Raw genomic sequence first — 22,034 nt, forward strand, 5'->3', positions numbered from 1 at the left:
ACGCTCGTGTCTTTTTCCAATAGTTTCATCCAATTCTTCTCTTACCATTGGTGTCATTGAGAGAAAATTGCTCAGCTTCGTGTCCATGTCCATCTCGTACCCGTTCGATTTACGATAATCCGCATCCTCGAAACTCGTATTTCTTCGTCAATCTCGGTCGCTACAGCTGATGTCAGACGCACTGCACAGACATGTTGCGCATATACAGTGCGCACACACAATGCGCACACCGGAAGTGCTCTAATCCTAGGGGAAATCGCACATTGAATAATTATTTAATATCAATTAAAATATTAACTCTCTAACAGTTTTTTTCTACTCTCAAATCCTCTTAAACGATTCTCAAACGATTAAAAAAAAATTAAACGTCTAAGTCCATTTTTTGAGGAGATAGAAAATATGGGGGCCAACTTCACACCCAAAATTAAAATCAATTTTCCGGAAAAACTACTAACTCTCAAACGATTTTTCTTTACTCTCAAACCCTCTCAAACGATTCTCAACCGAATTGCATTAATTAGATTTAAAAATAACAACTTCGGGGGGCCAACTTCACGGAGGTCGCGGAAACTGATCAAAATACATTAAATCTAGTGAACACTATATTCCAGGCATTTTAATTGGTTATCACTCAAACGCGCTCCGCGCCGTCGCGCCTATGCCTATCCGACTGGAACGTTCATACTACTTCACTAATCACTATACTATATAATTATACTAATCACCATAACTCCAAATGTAACAACCTTCTGACTAACATCACCCTAACGTGAATTAAAGCGCAATTCTTAGGACGCCGTACTGTAGACAACACACGCGCTTTGTCAGCGCTGCAGATCCCCGTTGCGGAACCACACATCCGATTACCCGGGGAACATACCGACAGCACAACAACAGGGCGCCCGAAGATAAACTAATTCAGGGGATAATCTCGTAAGGTAAGGCAACAAGAATACTGAAACGAAAACACCATAAAAGCCACTTGGTATATAATAACCGTTTGTATAACCTTTTAAATAAATATAATCAATACTAATAAGTAATTAGGATGCGACCACAAACAAACCCCAACATCCCGCAAAGCACATATAAATCATTCACGTGGCAGCCCCAGATACTAGGCAACCAACACATGACATCGTATACTCTAACCACGCGCGTAAGGAGTCCTGTCTCAAAAAAATCACGCTCATGAAAAAAAAACCATCATCACACATACGCGGCGGCAATTTCTATAAATATCGAATCATTACTTAACACCGGAACATTCAACTTACAAAACCAATACCATACCAATAAGCTATGAGAGGCCTAGTTAACACAACTAGTAACAATAGCAATAACGTTGTCACTTCAATTAAACAAAGATAGTACCCTACAAACCAGTCCACCATGATACTATGTTAATCTATAAGGTATAGTAAATAATATTATTTATCCACAAGGTACAGCAAGCATAATATGTCAGTACACATAGCTTATAAAAAGATCTTATTAAGAAACAGGTAACCGATGCGGCCAAAGCTCACACGCGTAGAATCTTGACAAATTACTCATCAAAAACGCTTATACGTTATCAATCTAATAACTGTATCCTGCTGCACATAGCACTAATGACTGCATTGGAACAACGCACGAAAATATAGATATTCTGGGCGTGTCTGGGCTGTGAGCGTTGAAAGGTGAGGATCCTAGCATGGCTTATGAATACAAGATTACCATTAGAACTAAAATATAGGATGGGGGAGTGAGCGGTGTTGTACGGCTGCGTTGCGTGATTGACTACCATATTATATTTTTTAGTTTGGCAACGTCACGTCAAGTTATCGTGAATGCTTTGTATATTCACTCTATATACTTCCAAGATCTGTCATGCATAAAATTAATTTTTCTTATTTATGACAGAAAAGTAACTCTAATACAGTAATTTCATGTTATACCTACGCATGTGACGCGCTGATGCCACGTCATAACGTACTGTGACCTGCACAGTTGGATACAACCTCAGCCATGTATACATTTTTTAAATAAATTTTTCCAATATCATGGGAGTGATGAATAATTCTGAAATATCTATATCAATTATTATTAGACTTGCTTCTACTGCCAAAAAAATGTCCACGAAATTTTAATACCACTTCATTACAAACTTAATCGATGACTCCATTTCTCGTCCATTCCTCCATAAAAATACGTGTAAAAGATGCGAGCAAAGATATATTTGCTTATATCTCATAAACAATCCCGTGAATCGATCCAAAATTTTAATCTGGTGATTGAATCACATAAATCTTAAATTACCAAATTTGATCGAAAACTGAATGTTAATTCTAGCGTCTAGTTGCGTTTTCATCAACAGATTACAGTGGCTAACCACTGGAATTTCCGGGAACTGCCGCTCGACGTCACACCTATGCGAACCCAGCCTTATGTGTCATGGCTTTTTCGCGCCAGACAATTGTTGCATGTTGCAAATGTGTTGTGCACTCGTATAAATACCCAAATATTGATGTTCTACTAGCGAATAATTATTCTGTTAATAAGCGCTGGCGAGGAATCGTTAGCGATGAAGAATTTGACGCATTACTTCGTGAGCCCGCCAAAAACGCGGCAAGAAGTTACCGCTTCACCAGGGGATAACCAAAATTCGGCTACACCATCAAACGCGGATGGCGACAAGAAATACGCTGCTTCCGTTGACTGTACAAGAGAGGAAGCTGAGCTCGGTAGCGGGAAGAAGACACCGGTGAAAAGACGCCTGAGGGTCAAGTTAAAAATATCTGTAAACGACTCGAGGACAACGCGGTGTGACATAATCAACAACAAGGATGACACCGTGGAAAAAACCCCCAGTCCGTTTGCGGTGCACAGCTCCAATACACGTAGCCCAGTCTCCGGAAATGAGGATTCTACACCCTTTATTGACAGTTGTGCCAAAGACAAGGTGACGCCAAACGCCTTCAAGGTTCTCATGATGGGTAAGAAGCCGCTGCGCCTCAATATGCTGCCCACATCCTCACCGCGAGATGGTGAAAATAACATCAACAGGCCAAAGGAGCACAAGAAAAAGTTGAAGGACAACCAGCGCAAGCTCATTGTCACGGCTGATGAGAAAGGCTATTCCAAGCGCAAAAACACTGAGGCTGATGAGATCGAAGTCATCGAGAACAGGCCTAAAAAGCGTGCAAAATTATTCGACCGCAAGGAGGTCGAAAATCAAGGAAAGAATAGCGATAAGAGAGCGAAGCGGAAAGGTAAGAATCGGTGCTCAAGGCTCACGTATAGATAAATTTTGCAGTGTTAATGCCATACATATAAAAACTAACAGATCACAGTTTTGATCTCAGACTGAAGTATTAAGTACTAATATCTAACATGTTTTTGCCATTAAAAATTAATTGTTATTCATCATTACTTTGACATATGGCTTATATTTTAAACTTCAATGTAATTTTGCAGCTGTTTCATGAACACTTTTTTTCAAGATACTTGTCATAAAATATGTCTTGACGTATGACAAATTACTTCAGTTACTAGCTTTTAAGAACCAAGAGCAGATAAATTAAATGAACACTGCAAAGCTGTAATTTGTAACATTAATTTACTAACTACTTTCAGAACCAATCGCTGTCTCGAAAATTCCGAATTCGGTAGCTGGTAAATCCAATTGAAATCATGTATAACATGTACCATTTGCAACAGCAATCTCAACAAAGAAATTCCCAAGTTGTGAAACAGTTAATTTCAGCTGATATTTTTTCATGTTAATGGAATGAACTTCAACCTTAAATACCTATTCCCGAGCTTGTTTCAACTTCTTGTTATTTGAAGCTGAATGGCTAACGCTTGATTACTAATTTTTCTCCATTTTACAACAAGTTTTGTTCAAATATATCTGCTACATCCTAAAATTGCTCTATGTGTCCTGTTATTTCACTTGTTTTTTTGCCGTGAATTTCACCAGTTAATCACCCTGTTTCTTCCGGTAATCTTGTTTTTCCCATATTTTCAGAATTCTTGTGAGTTAATAAACAATTTCTAATTAAAATAACAGTGAAATAGACATTGAATCGTAGTATTACTATAACAAAAAACATCTGATTTTTGATTTTTGTGAAATTTCTCTTCGATATAGGTCAAGAGCTTCTCTTTGCGGTAATGAGACTCTCTTGCGCATGAATTCTTTCCCTTCTCTTTAACGTGTTCGACGTGAGACACTTTCGTGTCTCTTGATCAATCTTGCTTATGATTTCCCTTCGGTGTTTTGTGATTTTTATTTCAGATTATCTCATGTAAAACCAGGATCAATTACGAGAGTATATCGATGGACTAAAAACTGATCTTCTAAACGCCTATTATCAACAATAATATTGTTATATTTTCTATTTGTAGTCACCATCACTGTTTAGTTGCTTTGCTACATAATGAAAATATGTATTTCGTGTTACAAGTTGCACCTGTTTTATTCCAGGTGAAGCAAGAAAGAACACAGCACAAGGTTTTCTTAACAGTATGCGGAGTAGCAATAGCGATAAAGGTGTCGAAATAGAAGAGGACCAAGCAAAAGAAGGTACGTGCCCTGTAGCTAAGGACCTTGTAGTCAGACAACCTCCAAGTCTATCGTTATCTATGTCATCGTCATCCTCATTCTCCACAGATAATACACTCAAAACTAAAACCAAATGGACTATGAGGGTTCAATTGCATTCTCAATCTGACAATGAAGAAGTGAGAGGTAAGTTTTCTTCGTTTTGGATGTGGTGAATTTCTTTTCCCATCCGCTAGTTGATATTTACGCATTGATGTTACAAGTTTGGCAAACCGGAGATAATAAAAAAAAGTATGACAAGTCACAGGATCCCTGGTTTACTATAAAAGTTGAGGCAAACCAGTTTTATTTTAAAGAATACTCTCATAGCTGCAGAACTCTTTGATTACTCACCTTTTCCAATCCATCTCAGTTACTTTACAAAGTGCTTCACTCGTTATTCACAGAGAACAATCCAATTTCTTATTTTTATTATTGTGGTATTAAGGGGTTTATTTCATTCCACTGATAAATATACTTTAAATGACAAATGCTGTTTGAGAACATGACTCTGGTGAAAAACGTGTTGCTTTACCATAAAATAGTCTTCCCTAAGGATTTTTGGTTAAAAATTTATTATTTGTAAAAGTAAATGATATTGACAGTTTTAAAAGATTACCGTATAATCCATGCTTCCTGCCAGAAACATAATTAAATTCATTACCATCTTTATACCAGTAAATTTCACCATGTCGATTTTTTTTCAAGAGGTGAAAGAGTATTACTCATAATACTCATATGTAAAAATGGCGACTAAGATGATGACACACAGAATGAGAGTCTCCTGTGCATAATTCATGCACAGTATGATGGCAATGATTGTTGCACTTTGATCGCTGATATTTTTCTGTAGTTGACAATTTTTGTGATTTTGTGGATTAGAAATAATCTTTACTCACATTTACTTTACAGATGGTAGTTCCAGCGACTATGATTACATATTCACCCCCAAGACCAAAGTAAAGTTCCGAAAAACTAAAATACGATCAAATAACAGGGAAGGAAAAACTGAGGAGAGGAGAAAGTCGATGGAATGCAAAAAGCAGGATAAGACAAATGATTCAAGAAACGCCACAAATTCAGTCTCAAAATTTGATTCCGAATTATCTCAGACACGAGAAATGAAGCACCAAAGTCGCAGGAAAAATAAAGTGAAGAAAGGTAATAGAAATATTGACGAGGATATCAAACAAAGTACAGATAAGAATCCTCTCATAGACACAATAGAAAGTAGTAAAACGAATGTGATTAAAAATCCTGGTGAGCAGAGTATTATAGTCGTAAACGAAATTATGGCAGAAAGTAACGATTGCCCTGCCATGATGGTGAAGAAAAAACTCGCACCTTTATTTGTCAAAAAATCCAAGCCAAATTCAGCAACTGTTGAAGCACGGCGGAATTTTCTGCTATCCGGTATCCCAGAAAACTTAAAAAAAATAATATCTGAACCGAGAACTTGCTACAATGACATCGGATCATCGACAATGCCCTTTCCCATGGTCAGTCACGTTTCCCAGCTACCGGCTGAACCAGATTCGGAGGAAATTAGCTGTCAGACTTTGCACAAACGTAAACAAGAACTCCCGCTACTCAGTTTTTCAGTCAATTCGAGCCACTTCAAGTCTCTTTTTGACTGTAAAGAAGCTCTGCCAAAGGTCATGGAAAAATCTGAATTAAATGAAATCGATCGTGTCGAAAAAATTAATTTTGAAAGCGTGTTAACAGACATTGAGTCGCGTTGTTCAGAGACGAGAACGATGTGGGCGAGTATATCATCGTCTCTAAATCACAAGGCGAAAAGATCGCCAAGAAAACGTACCAAGAAGCTCAGTCTCCAAAGAAATAGCAACAATCCGCAAGAGGAAGAAAATTCAGAAAACCAAAACCCAACCTGGACTTGTAAATATAAACCGATAAGTTCTGGCGAAGTTGTTGGTAACGACGAGGCAGTTACTAAATTACGGAACTGGCTTAGCGGATGGCGGTTACCTTCACTCACTGACGATCACAGCAGTGGTGACGAATTTTACTCAACAGATTGTGATAGCCATAATTCTTGCGAAAACAGCCAAGTCGCTGTTCTGCTTGGGCCGCATGGCAGTGGAAAAACAGCTAGCGTCTATGCCATTGCTGCAGAACTTGGATACAGGTTAATGTTCAAATTATCAATTACAGTTCAGACTTCACACTCGCTCATTCACAGGTTTTTCACTTGATTTGCACACTTTCTCACCTTTTCATACTGTTCCTGACAATCGAATGTTGTTAGAGCCCTGTATCCAATCGATCGATTCCCTGAGAACCAGTGTGTTTATTTATTGAGAATTGTTTTTTAAATAGAGTACTAGAGGTGAATGCATCGTCCAGGCGTACAGGTAAGAAAATTACAACCGATTTCCAAGAGGCCACTAAATCGCACCGAGTAAAGAGGGTTCAGGGATCCTTGTCGGTACCAATGAAGAAACAGCCTCTTGACAAAAAAGTGCCGCAGAAGTCTCTGATTCTGATCGAAGATGTGGACCTTATCTTTGAGGAAGACGAGGGGTTTATCTCGGCAACTTTTCAGCTGGCCGCCAACACTAAAAGACCAATTGTCATGACCTGTAAAGAGACATGTCCACATCTCAACAAAATGGCTCCCCATCAACAATTCATTCATTTTCAAGCAGCTAAAGGAGACAGAGTCTCGGCATTATTAGAATTAATATCATTAGCTGAATCTGGGTATCGACTCCCTCAACCTTGCTTGAATGTAAGTAGCAGATGGCCCCTGTATTGGAAAATTGTTAAACGTCAGGGAATTTCAGGTGTATAGTGAAACCAATCAAATTGTAATAAGCAAGCTGTGGCGCCCTTTCTTTTTTATCTTTCTTGGTCTTGAACTTTTTTTTTTGAGAGCTATTACATTGTGTAAAATCAAAGCCACAAGTTATGCAATCTTTTAAAATTCTGAATTCGAAATTGAATAATCGAATTGAAGCTCATTTTTTAAATTGTCTGCCTAGTTTTCCACCCTTTACTCACAGCGATTATATTTGATATTGTTTGCAGATCCTTCTACGAAATGGAGATTTAAGACAATCGTTGCTACAACTTCAGTATATTCTGCTATCTGGACCACCAAGTACTTCTCAACTGCATTCAAACACCATGGCAACTTTATGGCCAGACATGCAGCCTCTGCTCTATAAACCGGCGATTAAGCTTAGCAAGAAATATAAAAAAGAAAAATTAAATGATAAGGCAATCGCCGAGAAAAACGCTAAACTAGTCAATACACTGGCAGAAAAGTTAGATACTATTTCTTTAATATCGTCATTAACAGAAACGGAGAATCCTGCGGCACCTCCTTGGAGCCAAAAATTGAATGCCAGCCTGTCTCTTACGGAAGACTTTAATCCATACTCAAATTTTACTGATCTTGGTAATGACATCGCTGAATGGCTATACCGATTTTCATTCAAATCTGAACAGTCTGTCAGCCCGACAAATTTTGACTGCATTCATCAATTGGCTGTAAAAAGAAAAGTGAAATTGGGGGTCGATTTCGCGTTGTCACAAGCCATTCCTTCAACTCTAGAACATAGATCTACAGCAACAGATTATTTACCCGTTGTAAGAACTATCTGCAGAACTGAACAAAACCGAGCAAAAGCTAATACCAAACGGGGAAACCGATTTCACAATTATTTACACGGCCTAAACCTGACATCTGCATCAAATAACGTACTCGCTGCAGCTAGCACTGTTTTTCAAGATAAACATACATGACTAAATTTGAGTTTAATTTAATCAGCCCTAATCCGGGAATCAGTTAGCTTCATTTCCGACTTATAGTGCCTTAATAACTTATTATCGCGATTCCAGAGGTCCAATTTTAAATTGTATGATCCGATCTCATTGAACCTGACAATGATTTAAGGTAAAATGCGGGTTGAAATCGAATCACAATTGAATGGCCAGTTTATTTTATGCTGCGGAAACAACTTTCCACCATCGTCAAAGCTTATCTCAAATGTCCGGCTATCTCAGATTCCAGCATATCTTTTTTCTATCTATTTTTATTTTGCCTAACAATCCCTGATTCAAATTTTTCAAGTTCTCATCTTTTGATCTTCAGCATCTTCGCAAAAGTAAAACAAAAAATTTTTTCTCTTCCCAATGTTCTTGTTTTCAAATAACGAACGAATGCTTCTCATGGTTAATCTATGTATTGCCATTAATATTTTTCGTACCATTATTACTATTTTTTTCATATGTTAATTGAAGTAGTAAGTTGTTCCTGAACTTCATTGTCAACTAAATTATTGGATTTATTTTCCAAAAATTGGTAGAGTTTACACAGAATTTATTGCAGATGTGGATTTTTCATCACGAATATTTTTAGACTCAGGTAATTTAACAAAAACTACAGAGACTACTCTCAGACGTGACTACAAAATATAACGCAATAACGAAGTATACTCATTGAGTTTTATCAATACAACTAATTTACTTTAATATTTTCATGATTTTTTACTGCACTGTTGTTTGGTTATCCATTACACGTCAATTTCCATGTTATGCGATTTCAAGAACTTTGGTTGTGAAAACATTTTTTATTTATTTATTAGTGAACAGTGTTTCGAAAATGAGTTAATTGTTGGTAACGAATCAAATAGTTGTAATCAACTCGTGAATTGATCTGAAATTTTCTTTCTTTCAAAATAAATCAATTCTATCATTACAACTGTTCTGTGCCGGATTTGAAGTTGTTGATGGCCTGAGTTTTGTAGTAAACAACATCTTCGAAAATGTAATTTTAATCTGAAATTTTCTGTAGATAATTCGTAAATCATAGTAACATCTTTGAGAAAAGAATCAAATTTATTTTACCGTTGTAAAGGTGACCTATTAGTGATAATATGCATTTGGTGATGCAATAATGTATATACTGTGAATAGGATACGTTGTGCCTAATCTATGATGTAACAATAATGCATTGAAAAATATTGGTATCGATAGGTTTTCGACTTTTGTATCAAAAAAATATAAAAATTATTTATTTTAAAGTTTCATTAATTTATTCTCCAAAATTTAGGTGTACACAAATTAATCATAATTGCAAATCTACATTCCAACAGATTAGATCTTTATTTTATGCAGTTTGCGATTGAGTTCTTCAAACTTTAATATCTTACGGATAAAGAAATCACCGTAACGATGAGCCACCTTGGTGTCAGCGATGTGGATCATGTCGTGATCGATGTAGAAGTCCAGCTTTGTAGTAAAAAAACGAAAAATAGTTCATCAAAATTTCATCAAAACCATTCACAATTGTGAGTTATTCTGGAGGATATAGATCAATCGGGACGTTGAAATTCTTAATTCGTTTTCCATACAGATTATACATGCAATATAATTACAGACTATCGCAAAAATAAAAGCAGAGAATTCATGAAGCTGTTTGCACTGGAACTCCATCACTATTAATGTTAAATCAAAATATTTTGAATGTCACACGCGAAAAACGATGGATCAAGTTTTTCATACCCGAGTTTGGAGAATCAAGTATTTACTCAACAGATTTTGTTTAGGGACCTTTGTATAAGTGCACATCCACTTTAAGTAATTCTTTTCATAGAATCAAGACTGAACTTTTACAACTGATACATGGGACCAGTATTCTTTGAACTTTGTTAAAAATTGGACAGCAAAATCTGAACTAATGTGTAAGATATTGAAAAAAAAATTAATTACTGAAGAAAGAATTGGAAACTAACTGTTTTCAAGACTGACAATAAAAGAATGCACCGAAGAACGTTTCGATCTAACTCCGACAGTGATGAAGTTTCACTGCAAATAAACAACTCAATAAAGTTGACACCGTAGGAAAAATTCAACTCCCTGAAAGTCATTAACACATGCTAATTAATAATTAAAGATCTTTGTGGGACCGGACAACCCGTTTTATGCAAAGTAGATTTCATTAAAAAATGACAAATCCTTACCTCAGAACCAGACTGAAACTTTCCATCCAATCCTGAAGAGCCTTTGGTCCAAACAATGTTTTTCATTTTATGCTTGAAGCAGAGCAAATAAATACCCAATGTGGCTACCTCTTTATCCAAGTCCCAAGATCCATCAGGCCGAGTACTGCTGCACATGAATGTGGCCAGTTTACTGAGGGGAAGTGTAGTGTACAGCTTCAAGTAGGACCTAATTGTGGGTAACATTTTCTGCTGGGCAACTTCGTCCATAAATACTTGGGTTTGATGCTTGATAGCTTCTTTGACGTAATCCTCATTGGGGGCATCAGGTGGCGGCGGACAAGGAGACAAAAACTTGGGGCAGGCGAAGAGAAAGCAGGCTTCAAATTCAACAAGATCACCATACTGCATCTTGTACATCTTTTCATGGTAATTCCTGTCACGCATAGCCTGCTGCAGAACCTCGTCGATGCATTGAGGGTGAAGAACAAGACAGATTGCAAGGAGGTGGTACATTTGCTCGGTCTGTTTGTTTATTTGATCATTTTGGTAGCTTCTTGACGTAAAGAGTTGCTTAGCACGCTGAATATAAAGTAGGATGCTCGAGAAGGTCCTTATGGCATCTGCATACCGGCGCATCATCATGTAAGCAAAGCCGACATAGTAGGCTGTAGAAATCTGACAGGCTGGGACGTGCGAATACGCACTTTTCTTGTAAAGCTCCACATTCTCAAGGACTTTTATAGCCTGATAGTAATCTCCGAGCAAAGAGTGGAGCCGGAGAAGACCTACCAGCGAGAAATATCCAAGCATTTTATACAGGGAATGTCTACCGAAACTTCCAGCGACAGAATCGGGATCCCCACCACTGGCATAAACCTCAAGCTGACTCTTGATCTTCGATTTATCAACTAGCGAGTGTAGAACATTGAGAATACAAAGTACGCTCCATATGTTATTATGCGCATTCAAGTTTTCTATCTCTTCCGGTGTCTTTTTCAACAGCCTTGCACGGTACTGAGCAAAGCACTGAAACTGGTAAACAAACTCGTCGATCAGCTCCCACAGCCATTGATCAGGGAGTTCCAATGGAACAGGAGTTTCTGCGCTGAGAATATAGTTGAAGAGATCACAGTAATTGAAGAAAGAACCAAATCGCTGCTCTAGGGTCGGGCCACCTGGAATTCTGGCGTAAATGTGCCGGTAGTAGAGCTCCTTATAGAGGACCAAGAACACTGGGTCATTGTCGACGATATGGGCGACGTCGGTCTCGTCTGGCCACGACTGTTTGTCGAAGAACTGCTCGGACAGTTTCGGAAAAGAATTCTCGTAGAGGGTTTGAACCTCGAATATTACTCCTTCGTTTATACAGTTCCGAAAATATATCAAGAACTTTCTAACCAGTTCGGGCACCTGGCGGTATGCGTCCCTGTCATACTCATCGGTGTGGGTATCCGCGACTGGCCCGTAGTCGGCGTAGCTATCATACTGGATTATGAAAATACAATGGAGTTAGACAGTGCTAATTGTTGCATATTGCTCGATTTACTCACCTGATCATTGTAATCGTCATACATCGTGCTGAAATCCCACACGACGCGTGCTAAGTTAACCTCACGTAACTCCTACGAAAGCAGCTGGCCGAAAAGCAGTCAGTATTGCTAGATGGTCGTGTTACTTCCTCCTAGGTACTCTCTAGCTTAGCCCTTACAGCATATCCAACTAGAGGCAGCTACACATGCCATCACTTCGCGAAAACTCTGGTTGTAGTGGTGAGAGGGCGAAATATATATCCCCAGGTTACCGTGGATACTCTGACTCTCTCACTCTGCATTTTATTGGCTGAAAGGAAACGTATCAGATAACCAGGTTATAGAGTGAGAGAGACAGGCTGTACATGGCATAAGGCTCTATCTCACTCTTCCGTCACTCTTTCTATACACGCAAGGCTACCACCAGTAATATATGCTCTAAGGGTTCCGCCCAAAACTCCCCTTAGGAAGCGTTCCAAAATTCGGTAACCGCGCTAAAAACTCCCTAGGACACAGGCAGAACTATTCACAAACTCGGCAGCGCAAAAACGATAAGAAATTGTTGACAGCACTGGGAGCTAATATCGGAATGCACCCTAAATAACTATCACCAACCGCCTGTGACATGCGACCGCCTCGCTACAAATATTTTTCTTTATATTCACAGTTTTTACAAACCACGCCTTGCTTTGGCACGAGGATCTTGCGATCAAACCAAAAGTTACTAGATGACGTTCAGTTACTCATACCTAACTATGTATTTAAATTGCAAACCAGACTTACTTGAAAATCGTGACATCCTCCTACAGAATCTTAAAATTACCATAATCATAACTTGACCTACTCAAAGGCACTATTCAGCATTAATTGTAATCAATCGAAAAACCTCAGAGGTGGTTCTCAGGAAAAGCATAGACCAACGCCACGCGCACTAAGTGGTTTTGTCGGTAAGGATACCATAGACATAATCGACACTTGTACTCAAGGATATTATACTCATACCTCATTAACGATATATAGCATATATAACCATGACTATTATTTCTCCATGTTACAATACTTATATTTAATAATTATATTTACCTTCATATAATCATGAGCCTTACCATGCTGTGCCACCGTCAGTGCGTCGGTACGTCGCAAAGGCTGATTCTCAGAAATGGTGCGCAACAGATGGCAACGTTGCGAAGCTTTAAGGGCCTTCTTCGATCATATTTAATCTTAGATGAAAAGTCGTATTAGTCAATATTATTTTACTTGTGGTGAAGCAAAGCCATTAGGTATCGTATACCGGGAAAATCTCGTGAAACTTGAAAATAAACTGCGCATGCGCGAGTTTTATCGGCCGTTCATGCAGGCTGGCCATCCCGAGTTTCAGCTATCAAACTGTTTCTGGCGGCGATGTAGTTGATACAAATTTCCGAGGTTAAAATCTAAAATAATTGAGGCAGTGGCTCGGAAAGGTTTGGGAAGTATTTGTTATTGGGTAGGAAAGTTGATTCTTCAAAGAGCGGTCAGAATTTAATGCTTATGCTCTTTGAAAACTCAAACGCACACATTGTGTACGTTGGCCCCCTGCGTCGCAGACAAGAATATCGCTCTGGGAAGATTTCGCCGACCAATGAGATCGAATTATTTGATGCATGCGCAGTTTATTTTCAAATTTTAAGAGATAGTCCCGGTATAAAATAACAATACTCAATGCACCCTTGCACACCTGTGCAGTCTTCCAAACAATTATTTAAGTATACAATTATTCAAATATAAAATTATTGAATTACAGAAATATTTCGATGGTAAAAATTATTCTAAAATATACATGAAGCCACACGCGAAAATATATCCAATATCAAATATTATAAACTCCAGCAAAGTAGCTCTGGGAGCAAGCTAAAAGCTAGCCGGGATACGCGAACAGACTTTATGAGGTGACGAAGTACAATTTCATCCAAGTATTTTAAATAATATCATATTCCAATTTGTAATCCAACTTATAGTGTTATCATCGATCTTGAATGATCTAAAAGTATTAGATTCAAGTTTTAATTCTTTTTAAATCCACCTATAAACTCAAAGTCTAATTATCAATTAGTTCCTCAAACCCTAAAACTTATCGTCGATTCCTTGCCGCTCCACGAGAATCATCAGCCGCTAACTGCTGGTCCTGAATCGAGTAGAGACAAGGTAAGTTGTACATCAAATCATTATTATTAATCTTATTATCCATCGAGTTCCTCCTTGTAGATTCCACTTAATATCCCAACTGTAATTTTATAACATGGCTGTTTCACGTCTTTCCAGTGTACTTTAATACTTACAATTAATCGATATTGGCAACCCAAACTACCCATTGTACATCTCAGTACATTTTCGCGATTTAATTTAGAATGTAACTCCTTAGGTGTCCGGTCGTAAACGTAAACGACATATAACGTCCGTACAGCCCGTAGAGCTCATATACCTGAGTATGACGTCTTAACGAACACTTTCGACTAATCGAGAGGTGGACCTTAAATTATGTAGTGAAAATGTACATACTAGAACGCAGAGTCAGTAGTTTTGAGTGGCCATCAGTACCGACTATTTAGTCTTATAAAGATACACTGCGCGGTGTTACTGGGTTGCTGAAGGGGGGAAACCGGTTCATGAGGTCGAAATTTTGCTGTTTTTCATGATTTTTTTTAACCAGGAAGGAATAATCACAAATTGTTTAAACTTGGAGGATATTTTATTTATGTTTGCAAGTACACTTTAAAATTTTTTCAAACGATTTCCGCCGGAAATAGTGGAGTTACCGCGTGCAGTCCATGGGCGATTGCCATCCGAGCATTTGGCTGGCGTACATCCCTGACGTCGCAATTTTTATCTGTAATCATCAAGATTTTTTTTTTTTTCATTAAAAACATATTTTCTAAGAATATGAACCTAATTTTGATCAAACAAATTGAAAATTGCATGTTTTTGAGGTGTTTGAACACAATGTCATGTTTTTATACTATATTTTTTCATCTTTCTTGCATAAACACATATATTTTTAATAACAATATAATCCCCGAATTTGGTTCATGTTACATGGAATTGAATAAAGAATATCTGCACCAAATTTCAGAACGATTGATCAATAACTTTTTGAGCTAGAATATACGCTAGTCGAAAAAAAGTCGTTTCGAGAAAAACGCGTTTGAAATAAAATGTAGCGAAAACGAGAAATTCAAGGCAGTAATTAATTATAAAAAATGCTCACCGGTTAATCAGCTATTCCAGCACCATATAGCAATCCCTCTTCTTGCTCATATGCGTCATTTTTAGCTTACAACTCCGCTTGACGAGCTATACGACCTTCCTTCGTCTCCAATGAGCTGCGCCTATTCTGTCTCGTCATGCGCTTTCTGCCCATGCTCTCGGCATAATTGAAGCTCTGTGAGCCAACGACGAGATTTAATACATTCATCAGCATTAGAAGGGCTGAATTTCCTTCATTGAATAATGCAGTAGCCAAGAATGCTGCAACCTCGACTATTTTTAAACCAGCATGTAGATGCTTTGGAGCCAGTCGCCAAACGGTTGAATTGAAACTTTCGTTCACATTCTGCGTATGACCGCCTAAGCATCTCGTCAGCAGATCGTCTCTCGATAAATCTTCGCATATTGGAAGAATTTCTTTTTGAACGTCGGGGTGTAATGGGGCAGGGTGCGGTTCACGCTCTGTTCCAAGTGTTTTAGCTTGCTGCCACTTGCACCAGCTATCTTCTCCCTCTGGACAGTTGTCGTGTTGTGGATTGTCGTCTGTGGATATCATGTGCTGAAAAGTTGCCGTTATAGCCTTCTTCATGTCTTCGACGCTGTTTATATTTCTTCGAATCGCTAAGCCGTAGTACGTGCTGAGCTTTTTCTCCAACGCCTCTGTCAATTTTCCTTTTCCGCCCAGTTTTTTATCTTTCCTGATGTTTCGGAGCCGAGTTCCCATCCTTTCCTGAACATGGCCTATACATTCACTTTTAACAACTTTCAGTTCATTACCGTAGGGATTCAAATTTAGAATTGCTGTGAACGTTTTCGAATCTCCATCACCGATATAATTGCCGTATTTGACACCATGTAGTTCCTCCGATCTCAAGAACATCATTTTCACCGATTCCACCTCCATGCTTCCCGCGGAGCCATCATGTATTTTCATACAACTTTCTTCGTCGTGATCCTCTTTCCATGCTATATATTCTGCTGAATTTTTCGATTTATCTTTCCAATATGTACATGATTGGCAGTAACTGCTTCGTATAACCAGATCGATGACTTTTCCGGAGTAATATCCGATGAGGGTTGTAACGCCAAAAAGTGATTTGAATCCTCTTTTTTTCCACGTTCCATCATCAGATATTTTCAAATTCAAAATAGGTCTCTCGAGTTTCTCGTTCTCTTTCTTTTCTTCTTCAACTGCTTTCTTACAGCAGAATTCATACACTGTTTTCGCAGCGGCGTGGATGTGAGCGCAAATTCCATTATATGTTTCTTCGGCTATACCACTGCCAATGTCCATGTAATTACAAAATAAATTTAGCCCTTTTTTGCCAACACCTAAGAGCCGCATGACAAATACAATCCTACGATTTATCTCAAATCCAGTGTTGATTAAAGGACCTGAATTAATGAGTTTCTAGAAATTTTACTTTTTGTTTACAATTTCCGGAAATAAGAATGTCCGACAAAGCAGTGAATACTGTGAAAAATTCGATGATCCTATAACAATGTATAGGATTCACAATCACATTCTCACTAGCAGCAGTCGAAAGTTTTCTTTTGCTCGTACTTGCTCCACCTTCTTCACTGACACTCGACTCACTCTTGGTGTTTTGATTTCCATAAAATGATCTTTCACGTGGTCTACTTCGTCGTTCGCAAGACTCATGAGAACCTTTCGGATACGAGGACATTTTGAAAACTCTCGGTAAGAAAGCCGGAGCTCAACTAACCAGACTCGACGCTCTGTAGAAATATCGTAAACGTTCGAGAACGTTCTACCCAATGCCAAACAAGAACATCTGCCGAAACTCCCCTCTTTCTATTATTCAATAGCACAGCGGTATTGAGGCAGGTAGCTGGAAAAGAAGGGCCTGGGCGACCGCTCCGTTATAATTACCGTGCGCTTCTTCACAAAACCGACGGGCGATCACTTAAGTGCTCATTGCATTCGAACTAATGGGAATTTTTCTTTGAAATTTTGACCACATATTCTTGAATAGTTATACTAACGATTCATGTAATTAAAAAAAGACGATTTTTCGATCGGTCTAAACTGGTTTCCCCCTGAAGCCAAGAACGAAGCAGGACCGTATACCTAACAAACTGCTGGAACTAATTTTAAAGTGAATGTTTCTCATCATTTGGACAAATTCGGAAAATAATTTTTCTCGTTTGGAAAACAATTAATAAATGATCGTTAATGAAAATTACTTAAGTGTACAGCTGGCAAGTAAATTAACCAATTTCATTATTCTTAGTTTATATCGCCTCTCAATAATAATTATTGCCTAAACCAACCATGCGCGATAGGGTATATCCCCAGAAAACATTTTCTGGCTTGTGCGGTGCAAGGGATCAGTGAATGGACCAGTAACCATCATTTTGCGATTGCAGCCGACTTAAGATGCTTAATAGAAACATGTGCATTCGCACGAAGAACAAAGTAAACTGCAGAAAACCTTGCCCGGGTAGAACCGAACCGAGTTCAAACCGCAACTCAGTGATTTGGCGCCTAAACGGTGTAACCTGTCTCACAGTTTTCGTAAGTTGCCGCTCAGGTCCTCTTCGAAAGGCTGGGGATTTGAATTTCAAGTTCTTTCGTTCCAGAGTCATGCATGCTACGCGTTACGCTACTACGGTCAGTAAAATGATTTTGAAATTATTAACCCTTCGCGGTCACCTGCGGTCAACACGACTCCAGGAACTAATGTATTTCTTATGAGACGAAAAATGAGAGTGACCACGAAAGGTTAAATAACACCTATCCCTCACTATATTATACGGCTCTCTATATTAATTATGGCACATTTTCGATTTGTGGCCTCAATGTTTCGTTACACGGCAAAAAAATTATTCTTATGTAAGCATGTTTATAGGAAATAAAAAGAATAAAATACTTTATGAACGAAAGACTATATTATTTTATCAAAAATTGGAATAGATTTAATTGAATTTGTATGGGTTTGTGTAAAAATAATTGATTCATTATGCGGGTTCTTTCTCTATCTTTACTTATTTCTACCTATTTATTTATTTATTTTTATCAATGTTATTGTGTTTTATTTTTATTTTATTTTGTATTAATTAATTAATTTACTTATTTTCGTATTTATTAATTTTTCTGTTTTCGTTCTTGATTATACATATGCCGCGTGAGGGGACTTGTCCCACGGCGAATAAATAAACGCTTCTCTCTCTCTCTCTCTCTCTCTCTCTCTCTCTCTCTCTCTCTCTCTTGATTCAGCTCTCACTTGGTTTTTCTCGTACTTAACGGGTAGATCGCAAGCTGTTATATGTAGATGATCAGGGCGAATCTTCTAACTGGCTTAATACTACAGCTGGTGTTCCACAGGGTTCAGTTCTTGGACCACTGCTGTTCACCCTTTTCTTAAATGACATTGGAAACAATTTGCGTTATTGTCAGCGAATGATCTTTGCAGATGACACGCAAATCTATTTTCACCGTTTACCATCTGAAATAAATAATGCGATTGCCAAGGTTTCCCACGATGCCCAGGTCATTGCTGAGTTTTTTCGTTCGAACGGTCTAGCTCTAAACATATCAAAATCGAAAGCTATTATTCTAGGCAGCAATTCCTACGTTCGTAACATTGATTTAACTACTCTACCATCCATTTCTATCGGTAACAATCCCCTACCTTATGTATCGAACGTCCGCAATCTAGATATCCTCCTTGACAATGATCTCTCATGGAACCACCACATCTCTTTGATATCGCAGAAAATATATGCCATACTACATAAACTTAAACATCACAAAAACTCACTTTCTGTACCGCTTCGTATTAAACTGATCAGGACTCTCGTATTCCCTCATGTAGACTACTGTTGTCTTGTATATAATTATTTAACTGACGAACTAAATACTAAACTTCAGCGTTTGATAAACTCGTGCATTCGTTTCATTTTTAATTTACATCGTGATGAACGCATTACTTCTTACCGTCTACAGCTGAATTGGCTAAATGTGAGCAATCGTCGAAGATATTTTCTTGGCATAATGACATACCATATCCTCTTTATGAAATCACCTCTCTATCAAAGGCTTCTCCTTCCCAAACTCGAGCCTGATCTGCGACGTTCTTTTCGACTTCCTTCTTCCTCCATTTTTCATATCCCTATTCATAGAACAGCAACGTATCACTGCTCTTTTCGACTCACTGCAGCATATCTCTGGCACTCGTTACCAGCTAATATTACTTCCTCCCCTACTCTAAATATATTCAAATCACAACTTTATGCACATTTTTTGCAGCTAGAGCAGGGTTTGTTAAGTGCTCAGACATAATAAATTCATTTATTAAATTCAGCATGAATTATTTCCGATTTCTTCTTAGTTCGGCTCTGGTCTGCGTATATTAACAATATATCAATGCAATATCCTGCTTTTGATTTCCAGTCCTATGAGCCTAACATTATACTATATTACTCTATATTCGATTCCCATATACCTTTATCATTTTGTTATTTCCATATTTAGTTCTTTTCAAGCACTTAAATTAAGTTTAGTTTTAAGTAGTTTTAATATTGTTATTACACCTGTACAATTATCTATTCATCAAGAATATTCTCTACATAAATCTATGTATTATATATATCTCTCTCTCTCTCTCGCTGCCACTCAAGACACTACGTGTGTCACTGCCGCCAGAACTTTGCTATATTATGAGGGACTGCATATTGGTCGAATGCGTCGTCCACCAATCTACAAAAAATGAGATAAGCTACTATCAGCCAACTATTGTCCCATCTCGTTGACCTCGACAGTTTGCAAGTTTCTAAGAAGGAACCGTAAACACAATCTGGGACTTCGTTGATGATAACGGTTTAACTCGAAGAAGTCTGTAGAGCTTTCTCCCAGGAAGGTCTGTCACTAAGAACCTACTAGAAAAGCCTACTAGAAAAATTTTACCAAGAAAGCTTTCAACCAGGTGCCTAACAAGCTAATGATCAGAAAATTGGGTACCTGGACGTACGCGGCAGGCGGCTCCAGTGGATCAGGGCCAACCTATCGGCAAGAACGCTGCAGCTTAAAATTGGATAGATAGTGCGTAAGCCAAGGCCAGTCACTAGTACTGTACCGAAAAGCTCCGTCCTGAGGCCGCTGCGCTGCGAACTATACATTGCCGGAGTTTCAAGTGTGCTCAGAGTAATCACCGCTATTTGCTGACGACACAAAACTGTATGGGCATTCCTTGAAGAGTGCATTGCGTGATTTGGACAAGTGGATCTGGAAATGGATGCTTTCTCTAAGCGCTGCCAAGTGTGTGGTTATTGTACTTGGGCAAGAGTAACTCACACCTGCAGTACGAACTTAGAGGCTGATGACTGACACCTGTTGACTCTCACGGGAATCGTGGGGTCACCCTCATGAGCAGCCTGAATTGGCAGGCCACATCAACAATGTTTTTAAGAACGCAAGTTCCCCGTTGTACTTAGTTAGAATAGTATAATTTGTTATTAATACGGAAAGTGGGCAATTGCCGATGAGTGTGAAGTTTGCAGCGCGAGCTACAAAGACGCATGCTGCGTTCACACCAATACGAGTACGAAGTTGGCGACATGGCCAGGGTATTCGTATCAATACAGCATGAGCCAAGGCGAGCGCTTTGATCATGCGAGTCATTTTTCGCCCATTCGAACATGTTACACATGCTATTTTTTCCAATACCTTTGAAGGCAAATTTGATTTGAGATGCAACGAAGGTACTACTGACAGTGCACAAAGTTCAGTTATTCGAAAGTGTGCATGCGCCAAAGAAACCCTTACTGTGTAAAATCGAGCAGTCCATGCAGTTGTGCGCATCCGCCAACCCTGCTTTACCACACTGTTCGGAAATAGGGCATTTCAAGCAGGCTTCACGCACAGACTTTGAAAATTGAACTTTCCAAACAGATGTTGGAAAAGAAACATTTCCATACATTACCTTAGCTTTACTGTTCAAAATATGTGAAACCTATGTACGCCTTATACTGGAAACTCCTAACGTTTATGATCCCCGTCCCTAGTGGGAAGCATCGAAATCCTAGAAACAATCTTGCGTAGAGCCACTAAGATTCTAAGATCTTTTGAAACTATCTAAAAATACCAATATTCGAGGACACAACCTAAAACTAGTGTGCGGCTCCGTTAGTATGAACTCCTGAAACGCTGCGTCATACGCTATGTCATAGAGTTTCCAATATCTAATTATTTCCTTGTACTGTGTTGTTGCATTGCTTTCTAGTATTCTCAGTTTTATCGACTGAATCATTTTTTTTTCGAGCTTGAGAAGTTGATCATAAATGAAAAACTTTTTCTGGAACCAATAATTCCGTATTAAGTGGAATGATGAATTGTATGCATACCAAACGCAGTTTTTTCAGTCGGTATCGATAAAACAAGATTTCAGCATTTCGATGCTTTGTTTTAGCATCTGCATTAATTGATGACTTACTATCAGACATGATTTAGATGTTAATTAGGGTACTTGTCAACCCAATGCTGCTGCAGCCGCCAAGCGAACTAACTTCAGGAAGGTAACGCGGACCACTATTTGTACCATTCGATACGGAGACCCGGGATTCCCGAATTGCACACGAAGTGCAATAATTCATTCAATGATAGGTATAAAACAAAGTGAAATGATCTATAGGCACATCAATGTATTGCAACGGAATGCTGAAATCCATGAACCGGTGGCC

At 38.5% G+C, this 22,034-nt stretch overlaps 2 protein-coding genes across 3 annotated transcripts; one reads left to right on the forward strand and one right to left on the reverse strand.

The window, feature by feature from the left end:
• Nucleotides 1-2,428: 2,428 nt before the first annotated feature.
• Nucleotides 2,429-9,639, forward strand: LOC124174670 (ATPase family AAA domain-containing protein 5). Of its 2 annotated transcripts, XM_046554013.1 has the most exons (6): nt 2,429-3,254; nt 4,472-4,570; nt 4,658-4,735; nt 5,501-6,737; nt 6,929-7,340; nt 7,640-9,639. In XM_046554013.1, the coding sequence occupies exons 1-6, from the start codon at nt 2,567-2,569 to the stop codon at nt 8,357-8,359; spliced, it is 3,234 nt and encodes a 1,077-aa protein (XP_046409969.1). In that variant the 5' UTR covers nt 2,429-2,566; the 3' UTR covers nt 8,360-9,639. The 2 variants fall into 2 exon arrangements, with proteins under 2 accessions (XP_046409969.1, XP_046409968.1); XM_046554012.1 differs by having other exon boundaries at nt 4,472-4,735.
• On the reverse strand, nt 9,626-12,304 carry LOC124174671 (eukaryotic translation initiation factor 3 subunit L). The gene is made up of 3 exons (XM_046554014.1): nt 12,111-12,304; nt 10,579-12,045; nt 9,626-9,847 (listed from the first exon to the last, which is right to left on the reverse strand). Exons 1-3 carry the CDS (start codon nt 12,132-12,134, stop codon nt 9,713-9,715), a joined length of 1,626 nt encoding a protein of 541 aa, XP_046409970.1. The 5' UTR covers nt 12,135-12,304; the 3' UTR covers nt 9,626-9,712.
• Between the last annotated feature and the right edge of the window lie 9,730 nt (nt 12,305-22,034).

Source organism: Neodiprion fabricii, chromosome 2, assembly GCF_021155785.1.
Source record: "Neodiprion fabricii isolate iyNeoFabr1 chromosome 2, iyNeoFabr1.1, whole genome shotgun sequence".
Taxonomy (NCBI): Eukaryota; Metazoa; Arthropoda; class Insecta; order Hymenoptera; family Diprionidae; genus Neodiprion; species Neodiprion fabricii.

Bases quoted from the DNA above. Each gene is read 5' to 3' on its own strand.
- LOC124174670 (XM_046554012.1), top strand. From the start codon at position 2,567: ATGAAGAATTTGACGCATTACTTCGTGAGCCCGCCAAAAACGCGGCAA. The intron at 4,736-5,500 runs GTAAGTTTTCTT...TTTACTTTACAG, and splicing joins TGACAATGAAGAAGTGAGAG to ATGGTAGTTCCAGCGACTAT. The intron at 6,738-6,928 runs GTTAATGTTCAA...TTTTTTAAATAG, and splicing joins GCTGCAGAACTTGGATACAG to AGTACTAGAGGTGAATGCAT.
- LOC124174671 (XM_046554014.1), bottom strand. From the start codon at position 12,134: ATGTATGACGATTACAATGATCAG. The intron at 12,046-12,110 runs GTGAGTAAATCG...TTCATAATCCAG, and splicing joins ATGACGATTACAATGATCAG to TATGATAGCTACGCCGACTA. The intron at 9,848-10,578 runs GTAAGGATTTGT...TTTACTACAAAG, and splicing joins AGTTTCAGTCTGGTTCTGAG to CTGGACTTCTACATCGATCA.